This window comes from Pecten maximus, chromosome 4 (genome assembly GCF_902652985.1).
Source record: "Pecten maximus chromosome 4, xPecMax1.1, whole genome shotgun sequence".
Classification (NCBI taxonomy): Eukaryota; Metazoa; Mollusca; class Bivalvia; order Pectinida; family Pectinidae; genus Pecten; species Pecten maximus.
In genome coordinates this window covers 23,403,403-23,414,229 of record NC_047018.1, presented here as the reverse complement: position 1 = coordinate 23,414,229, position 10,827 = coordinate 23,403,403, and the positions used below count along the sequence as shown (strand labels likewise).

The following is a 10,827-nucleotide window of genomic DNA, read 5'->3' as shown; positions in this document are numbered from 1 at the left end:
TGTTACACTTGAGTGTAACTTTGGCTTCAGTTAATTTGGCTCCCTCTAGAGCAAAGACACAACTGACATGAAATCATTCACATTTAATTAATGCCCTCAGTCCTCCTTCTTTGTTCCCCTCCCCTCTGGATTAACGTCATTTCTTTGACAGCTAAATATGTTACGATGGACATCATACAATTTTTTTTTTTTTTTATTATTGTTCAAACTTCTTATCGCCAATGTTTTAAAACAATTTATGTGAGACAGCTAGAACTTATGGTAACATTTTATCTGATTCAGGAGATCTGGCTTTAAATAAAACCGCCACACAAAGCTCTACATATATGGGAAACGAAGCTGGTAGAGCAGTGGATGGGATCATCGCGAGTAAGTTATCGAGTGGACACTGTTCTCACACGGACGATGGTCATAGACAGGCCTGGTGGAAGGTTGACCTGGGTCAGGTGTACCGGATACAGATGATCAACATCACCTACAGACATAACAGTAGGTGGTAGCTATGTAAACAATTAAATACTTGATTGTAACCGTCTTATTGACTGAATGTCATACATAGATAATATCTCGGTCAAAAGTAGGTGTTGTTCATGTAAGCATTATACATACGCAGTGTTACCGTTGTAATTGGCTTTATACAGTCCGCAATAACATTGTTCCTCGTACATGTATATAACACTCATTTACGTAGTGTTTTATGTTTTTGATGACATATAACGTTATGTTATCGCACTGTGACTTTAAGATATAGCATGTACCAGAAGACGGATAATATATAACACTATTTTTCGTACTAGTTACCGAACATTCCAAATCAAATTTATAGATGAATCAATACTGAACTAATTTGAATCACGGTATTCGCCATTTTAATTCTACATAACTGTAGGTCAATGTTTAGTAGCAAACATACATCGAGACCAACTTAATTGAACGTATACACACACCTACTTGTAGGTCATATGTGCATGGACGTATTAACTTATATTCCACTTATTAATACGTCATACCGAAGGTAATCATATACACATATATATCAAATTGTAAATAACGATTGTTATATGTTTTTGTTTATTTGATTTAATTTGATACAAACTTTCATCCAAATACATTAAAATGTGTAGATCCACCTACGTTTCTCTATATACTGTAAATCACTTATATTTCGCGAGGGATTTGTTTTCGCGTTAATTCGCGAGGAGAGTCGAACGCGAACTCAAATCCCTTGCGAATATTTATATAAAAATTACAAGAATAAGTGGCGTCCATTTTGAATATATCGTAATGTTTAGTTTTTGAACAGACATCGCCATCACTTGATTCTACATGTTTGTTCACTGTTTCCGTAATTAGGACCGGCACATTATCCTTGGTTACTATTTTTTTCAATTAGAGATCTGTGGCGTGGTCATGCCGGTGAAATAATGCAGAAAAAACTATATATGAACGGACGTGACAGTTGTATATAGCCTAGAGGTGTATACAGGTACGGTACATACAATTCAGTATAGACAGACATCGATTTCACATGACTTTTCTTGTACCGTCATATGTCTCTCAAAAACAAAATGGCTACCAACATGGAAATATCGCCGACCTGTTAGCGTCATTCGCGAATTTAAAGTCATTTTGAGGTAAGAATTCGCGAAATTATGTATTCGCGAATAAGTCGAATGAGGTGAGTTCGTGAAATTAAGTACTCGCGAAATATAAGTGATTTACAGTACACAAACGCTGTACGTACATGTATATCGTTATATTTCACAGATTGTTTCCATAAGTGTTTATTATTCCCCCTTAAATCTGAAATTATTTTTTTACCTCTATACTCTGAACCGATAAGGTCAACGAATTGGTCATACACGGAGATTCCTCACATATCAGTATCAATTAACGCTTTTCTAGATAAAAAATAACCATGTTTCATAGACGACACCTTATTTTTTAATTCCCCCTTCCTTGGTTCAAATTAAAAAAGGAATCTTATAGCCATTATCAATCACATCTAGTTCAAACTCAGAAAACCAATATTCTTTCAATAGTCTTTTTTTCAATATACTTTTTACTAAAATGTCAGCCTGCCCTTGCTCATATTAAACAAAGTCGTTTGTGAATTAATCACTTCATAACAAATAGTTCGTACAAAGATCTTTGATGATTTGAGCCTCCCTAGTCTCTATGTCCTTATGTCCCAGTCCTGGACTGTCTGATTGGCTTTTTGACGATTGGAAATCTTTCTTGGGCTTTGATATCCATACTAGGGATGATTGATATGTTGACAGGCCACATTATCGACTGCTAATCCTAACCTTTTTGAGGAAGATCCTGCCAACTTTCTTCAGAAATTTGTCACTATGGATTAAACATGGGTCCATCATTTTACTCCAAAGGCCAAACAACTATCGAAAGAATGGAAACACATTGGCTTTCCCCCTAAGAAGGCACAGACTGTACCATCAGCTGGGAAGGTTATTGCCTCGGCTTTCTGGGATGCAGATGGGATTATGCTGATAGTTTTTCTGCAAATTTGAAAAGGGACAAACCATCAATGACACACACTATATTTCACTTCTGAGGCAATTACGGGAAAATATTAAAATTTAAGGGCTGTGGAAAGTTCACTAAATGTGTGTTATTCCATCATGACAAAGCTCTTGTGCACAAGTCTGTCATTGCCATGGCTGCCATTCACGATTGTGGTTTTTAAATTGACTGAGCAACCGCCTTATTCATCTGATTTCGCTCCATCAGACTTTCATCGATTTCCAAAACTGAAAACAGCTTTTTTAGGCATTTGGTTTGGTTTTATTTTGTTTAACGTCCTATTAACAACCAGGGTCATCAAATATTTTAGGCACCCACTCGCAGTCCGATGATAAGGTCATACGTGCAGTTCTGAACAGCCAGGAAAAGGAGTTCTATAAAAGTGGCATTGACACCCTTAAACATCGCTAGGAAAAGTATATAGATACATGAAGGGATTATGTTGAAAAATAATAAAATACGTCCGACAAAATTCAAATCCTGCAATATGAGGCTTACTACATATCAATCAACCCTCGTACCTGGATCTTTCTATTGAAAAAAACGTCTTTTTTCTGTTTCTGCTTATACTCATCCTTAGCATCGCCTTGTCCTTCTCCCATGAACTTTTCTTGTCGTCAATGTCACTCGCAAGATGGTTAGATTTATACTCCTTAACTATCTCTCAACCTTCCTGAGAATTCAGAATTAAACATATGCTGCTGTTTATTCAACTCACTTTTCCACGTAATACTTTTGTCCTCCTTCAATTTCTGAATTTCTTTAGATACATCTTTCCCGTTTGGAATCTTAATTTCACCTTTCTGTAACTGTTTGTAAATGCCAATCTAACGTGACAATTCTGGTAGTATTCGAGCCGCTGCCTTCCATTTATGTACAGAAAAACTCTCGATACAATTCACGTGTGCTCACTGTTACCTGTGTGGCCTGAATAACACATTTAAGTTACACCTAAGCCCTGTTGCACTTGCAAATACCAGTAGCGCTACCTATTGGCGTATATCATAACCAAGAGAGAATGATTACATCCTAATGTCTACCGTCAACCGGTTGAAATTATATAAGATATGATAAGTAGCACGTACCTTGTAGATTTTCAATCTCTCCGCTTATTAGTACGTCATGTCAAAGGCTATTATGTATTCATGAATATCAGCTTGTAAAATCATAAGTGTTCTATGTAGATTTGATTATTTGGTCATGCATGTGAGATGCTGTATTCTAGTAAAAAGGGAAATATAGCATAATATTCATGGGAGCAATCTTCTACAGACAATATCTGTTAAATTATTCGTTACAATATTGACCCTACACAGAAATATCGCAACTGTACTTCTAAATACAGTTAACGAGAGACAGTAAAATGCCATTTTTACTTCCTTGAATTCCATGTCAGGGAGTCTTCATAATAAAAACTCAATACATTTATTTACTTGTTGAAGTAAAACTTGTGGTGCGGTAAAAATCTTGTCAATTACGTTATCTTGCTGATCAATTTATCTTTGATCATGTAAGTTATTGTCCTGATTTGATGAACGATAGTTCTATTTGATTTCTATCAACCTGTCAAATAGTTTTCTTTCTAATGTACAATTTTAATATAATCTTTACAGCCCAAAATCGCCTTAAAGGCTACAGTCTGTACGTAACAAACAACACTAATATGACACTGCCTGATGGATCTATCAATAACGCCTCTGGACATCTATGTTACCATGACAGTAATCAGGATTTGCCTACGTTTAACCAGTCGCGACAGTGTCATGTTCACGGGAGATACGTCGTGTTCTACAACACAAGAACACAAACAAATACATATATTGAACTATGTGAGATCCAGGTCTTCGGTGAGTATTTCATCATAATGATTAATTAGTTGACAACTTAGTTAGATTCAATACAGCTTTTCTTAATACATATAATATATTAATACGTAATATACAGACATTAAGACAGAGGGTAGTAAGTCGAGATTATGATTTCCTTTGATACCTGTAACTTGAATTCTAAATGTTAAAGGCAGGATTCAAAAGGCGGATACAGCATCTTCCTATTGTCATAATATCGTATTTTATTTCTATTTTACATAAACTACCTTTTCGTTACATTTTGCAATATCAGAATCTTCCACTTCGGTAATTATAAAGTTTTTAGCTAAACCAGAAATTAGAAACATTTGTAAATAAATGAACCCCACAGAAACTTGAATGATAATACTTTTTTTTCTATAAAAGTGATTCTTACTCATTCAATTGAAGAACGGAGTTCCCGTTGTATCAATCGGACATTGTTAGCAAAACTCAGATAAACAGGTCTTTTCTTGACCGATACAAAATATAAACAGCTTTATCCCCTTGATCGTGTTTGCTAACTGCCACAGACTTGTGGGCTTTTCGCGTTGAACACGAATCCGAAAAACTTTATCACTTGTGTTGTGAATGTACGTGACGAGCTGACTTCTATAAGCGAAGGTGTTTATTTGATTTCGTCCAGGAGATGATGTTCGGCCGTGCGTGACTATAATCGGGGTAGTCTACACTTGGTCAAGCTCATTTTACGCACCCATACTTGTGTGATCGTAGACTACACTTACTTTGTCGGCAATATAGATATTGACTATATAACATTATATGTACAATTAAATAAGCAACATGAGTTGTATTGCATATCAATATACAAGTGTATATTGGTATAACAGCAATTTTGTAGCTTTCATGCTGTTTTTTGTCATGTTTTCTACAATACACATATGGATATGTAAGCATTGCCTATAACTTTTTAGAGGTACAATTTCCGCTCATCTCGCATCTCGCAAGTATTCCTCACGTATCATGGCCTACATGTAATTATAGACGTACATTTTCATTTGATACATTTTTGTGAGACGCTTTAATTCAAATAGTAAACCTTTTTGAAGTAAGGAACGCCAATTTTATCTTTTTTTTGCATAATATTGCATGCTTGCTTCATTAAAAAAAAAAAAAAAAAAAGCCTAGGAGGCTTGGTTATTTTCTGTAGCATCATAGATAAAATTATTTATCGGAAGACATTTATTAATTTTTACGTTTACTCGCCAGACACACCTCAGTTACGCAAAATATTTTACATGTAAAAAAACTCAAAAACAAACAAAAACAAACAAGACATAACAATGCAGTACTTCCGCAGTTTAATATTCCATTTTGTCATCGCTGTTATCGATCTTACAGTGGTCCACCGGAAATATGCACTTACTCGATAATAGTTTTGGCCTTTTCGTGATATGATCCCCGATGCTGATCGTATCACCGATCACGGCCAGTAACGTGGCTCTCATAGTACATTAGCAGTTTATTTTTTAATTATTAAATACAACACTGATAAATGGTAAGCAATTCAAATATTATCCAGGCATAATAGATAGAGAATACCAAAAAATTAACTATATGTAATGTTTTGTTATGAAACCACACAAAATTATTTTGTTTGTCATTGTAATCAAATAATCATCTTAAATCTGCGAAAGGTTTTCATATTTATTTTGGCATTAATAAATGTCACATAAACAGAAAAAACGGCGAAGATAGACAACATATATAGAGTTATTGATGAAGTAATTATATTAGCCAATATATGAATGCTGCAATGTCATGAGCACAGACACGAAAATCAACACTTATATGCTTAACTTTTGCATTAACATCCTAATAGGCAACAAAAAAAAAAAATAAAAATAAAAATAAAAAAAAACTATACTGACATCATGCGTATAACTTATTATACGCATGATGTCAGTATATATTTTTTTATTTTTTTTTGTTGCCTATTGGGATGTTAATGCAAAAGTTAAGCATATAAGTGTTGATTTTCGTGTCTGTGCTCATGACATTGCAGCATTCATATATTTCAACCGACCTATTAAACAAAAATTAGTGATCTTCATTTGTAAACAATACATTATCCACATTCAAATATTAATAGTACACAGTTATGAATAATAAAAATCACAAGCTGATTACAAATACACTATATACCCACTGTTTCGTTGCAGGATGCCCTACTAATAGGTTTGGATTTAAATGTGATGGTATTTGTCACTGTGCGACTGGTGGCTGTGACCCTGATACCGGACAGTGTGACGCAATGGGATGCCAGGCAGGATGGATGGGGCTATCATGTAGTCTCCGATGTCATTGTAAACAAGGAGAAGCCTGTGATATTAATACAGGGGCATGTACTCGCGGTTGTCAGTCTGGATGGTCAGGACGCAGCTGTTTTGTAGGACCACGTAAGTCTGACTATGCAAGATGTATTATGAAACATTAATTTGTACATCGGTCATCGTCGGCTTGTATTTATATCTAATTCAATGAAGTTGATAGAGTGCATGTGGATTAGGCTTATACTATATATAACAGTAACGATATGCTGCATGCATTGAAATATAGTGATTGTATTCGGTAGATTTAGAATTAAACAAACCCGTAGTCTGACTTTAACTTGACCTTGTTATGCAAGGCATTTTATATATTGTTTATAGTGGTAATTGTGAGTAACATGAACTATTTTTTTTAGTTCTACCAGGTAGTTCTTTCATAATTGTTTTTAAGAGATAAAACTGGATATTTCCCTCGGGTTGAACAGTATGTATATGTAAGATTTTTTTTCCTTAAAACAACCAATGAATGCTTAAAACTGAATTTTCGATGACAAGTACAATATGTACATCCACCTTTATCAGACAAATGACCAGGGTACCATGTGAACACGAAGGTGTAAAACGATCGATGTCGTTTTCGGCTATACAGTAGTATACCTATGCTGCAGTATTGTAACAAAACCTGGCGTCGTCTTTTTAGTTAGACAAAACAATCATATATCATTCAAGTGTTCCATGTTAATACATTCACAATAAAACAAGAATTTTAGGCACAATAACAAAAGAGCTACAGTTATAGCTTACGAGACACTATATATAAATCTCTATTGAGTATCAAATCATGAATTTTTAAATTAAATTTTTTTTTTATCAAAACAACATTTTAGGTTGATTCAATGATGGACGAAATGTGAGGGTGTTTGGGGAAGGCCCTTCCGAAAAGTCTCATATCCCCCACCACTGGCATCCAAATGAACTGGCAACTACAGCCATATCTGATCATATGATCGAATAATGAGTATATATTCAATTTATTGAAAGACATTAGAAAGAGAGAAACATAAATACATGTATAAACATTTTTTGGAAAAAATATAGAAACTGTATAAGTGCTTAAAAGCCAAATTGCCTCAAAAACATTTTAAAATACTTAGGTGTCAAAAAAAAAATTAGCGCTTACCTGCAAAAACAAGCGAGAGGTTTCCAATAAGAAATTCATCTACCGAAGTCAACTTTAATTGTTCCAAAATGAACATGTGAAAACAAGCAGCAGACGTTGTAAGAATTGCCTCCCTTGAACAAAAATAAAAAAAAAAGTCCTTCAGGTTTTTTTCCAGTGCAGCCATTTTGAAAATGGATGAATTAACATGTTATATTATTACCTGAACTTTTTTGGGAAAATTCAACCTCACTTACAATTATATCAACATTTCATATAGATAGTTACCTATCAGGCTAGATATCTATTTTGTTACTTCATAACATACTGACCAATCAGTGGCTGCCAGACATTTTATCCCAGCTCACTTTCTTATACACAGAGGATGTTTCAAAAGTCTATTTTTTCAATTGGTTGGTTGTTCCCTATACTATCTGTGTACATGGGCAAGGCATGGGCAACATTGCGCCATATAAGAGAAGAGTATTTTATAGACTATATTTAAAACTATTTGTCCCAAATCGTTCCAAATAATGACAGGAAAGTTCTTAAACCATAAAAAAAAATAAAAATCCGTATCCTTTTCATTACTAATAATGATAATTGTTATTATGACAATATCTTGAATTTTTAGTTTTGTAGTTAAATAGCGTTGATGATTTTTGCTACCGTACTCCAAGAAGATAACTCGTGTACCTTTCTAAACCAATCTTCGTCAAATAACAATAACAAGCGATATCGTCAAATATATACTGATAAATCCGGATCTGTTCAAAACAGTTCAGCCCGACCTTGTTTGCCTTAACGTTGTAAAAGAGATGGTCAATGTTTCTTTGCAATCATCTGGCCTTCTTGAATAAATGTCTTGTCATGGCCAAATTTCAGTCGTCACGGAAAAGAGGAAGCGTCATACCTGCTAATAAATAAGAAAGTCGTGAAAACGTCAGGACTTATAAAGTATTTGAACGCTGCATATTTGTACAATTTTTCTTCGTCAAACTATCATTATTTAATGTTAAATATATTTCACACGACGCCACTCTTCTTACACAATAACTAAACTGTTCGCCGACGATACGTCACTCTATCAGGTAGTTGACAATCAAACTACGACACATGTAATGAGTTTTGTAAATCAGATAACTCAAATAAATCTGAATCTTTTATCATAAGTAGGAAAAGAAACTCCCCCATCAATTTATTTTACATATGAATGATGTTCTCGTAATTGGCATTCCCCATCAGCATCTAGGCGTCTTTTTCTTCTGGTTGGCCAGATTATATCTATCACATCTATTCTATAAAACATCAGCTAAACTTAAGTGCAGTCGAACTTTGATATCCCAGCTACTTGTAGGTAAATCTACTTTAATTTTCCTAAATAAGACATCTACTTGAGTATGAATAAATAGTGTGCAGAACAGAATTATGTATAATATGAAGGACAAGTTCATTTACATTGTCATACATGTCCTTGTCAAAACTTCAATTTACAGATGATCTTGCACGTGGTAATAAGGAGACCAGGCAGAGTTCCAAATATGACATAACAAGCAATAAGTTTGGGCCAGAAAAGGCTGTTGATGGCGTTATAACAGCGGATGTAGCACCCAACGGAAGTTGTTCGCATACATATCAAAAAGGAGAACCAGAGGCCTGGTGGGAAGTGAATCTTGGAGGAGTACAGCGGATACAGACAATTAATATTATATACAGACAGCAGTGTAAGTATCGGTGTTTAGAATGAACAAAGTCGAGAAATAATATTTTTTAACTGTACATCGTAAATGAGGTTATATATTTAAAAATAAATATTCATAAAATATCAATATCTGAAAAGAAATGGAAACCAAAACCACATGTTTTCGGTTAATTAATTGATTTATATTTACCTATTTCCTTTTCCTATCATGCATTTAGTGTTTTAAAGTGTAACCGGAACGAAAAACGATATTCAAATATATTATTCTATGTAACAATCTAAGAAGAATGCCGCAAACCGCATCAAAATCGGTTGGCCGAGTGCCGATATATCGCACATTGAAGTACGCGATTTGCACCTGTCGGTCGACTACTAATCAGCGTAACGGTCAGTCACACTCAGATCTGGAACTCTTCACTCTATGACGTCACAGGTTTAACGGAGTAACTGAAATGGTTGCCAGCAATATAGACGACAGTGTGAACAGTAGCAACACATACAAGTCTGAATACGATCTGGACATGAGATTTGAGGTTGATGACTTTGGCGAATATTGCCGACAAGAAGTCGGAATCCAACAATATCAGTTTGAGCTTTTAAGAAAATCAAATTTTTAGTGAAATGGACTCTGAAAATGACAGCTTTGGTAACACAGACTGATGTTTTATATCAGGGACATACAGATGTTATACACAATCCAATAATCAGTCAAGCACCAATAAATGTATATTAGTTACATTTGTATGTGTTTACTATTTCTTACTATAAACATACCAAAAATGAAACAGTTCTGGATACTTTGGTTTGTGAAACAATACAGTAAACGTATTCGTTGTGTTCTATATAAAACCCGCTTTTAGTCAGAAGGACGCTTTGATTCATTCAAAAAATAATATATTATATAGTTTCATCATGAACTACAATAGACTAAATCTATCCTGTATGCAAACCAGTGTTTGAACCTACAACGTACTTCTACAGATACAGATTTCCACCGTATTTTAACATGTCATGGTCTCATGTATTACCGACGATTAAATGCATGAGAAAGATATATATACGATCATTGTCAGTGAAATTATGTACAAATTAGATTTATTAGTGATAGTTTACGTACGTACAGGTACATATATAGCATAGGTACTTATTAAAACCATAATTTAAGTTCCGTTTTTTTAAGATGAAAAAACATACAATTCAGTTCACCGTGACTAATTATAATTAATACTCAAGCTTATTAATCTCGCAATGATTAAAGTGGGTTTTTATTTATATTTATTGTTT

The 10,827-nt window shown here is 34.3% G+C and overlaps 1 protein-coding gene across 1 annotated transcript in view; it reads left to right on the top strand.

The window, feature by feature from the left end:
• Nucleotides 1-10,827, top strand: part of LOC117326446 (multiple epidermal growth factor-like domains protein 10) — a 52,873-nt gene that overhangs the window by 4,361 nt on the left and 37,685 nt on the right. The window contains exons 2-5 of the mRNA XM_033883195.1: nucleotides 283-369; nucleotides 4,158-4,391; nucleotides 6,575-6,811; nucleotides 9,338-9,565. Coding sequence (XP_033739086.1) covers nucleotides 283-369; nucleotides 4,158-4,391; nucleotides 6,575-6,811; nucleotides 9,338-9,565 — 786 coding nt within the window. The remainder of the gene's footprint in view (nucleotides 1-282; nucleotides 370-4,157; nucleotides 4,392-6,574; nucleotides 6,812-9,337; nucleotides 9,566-10,827) is intronic.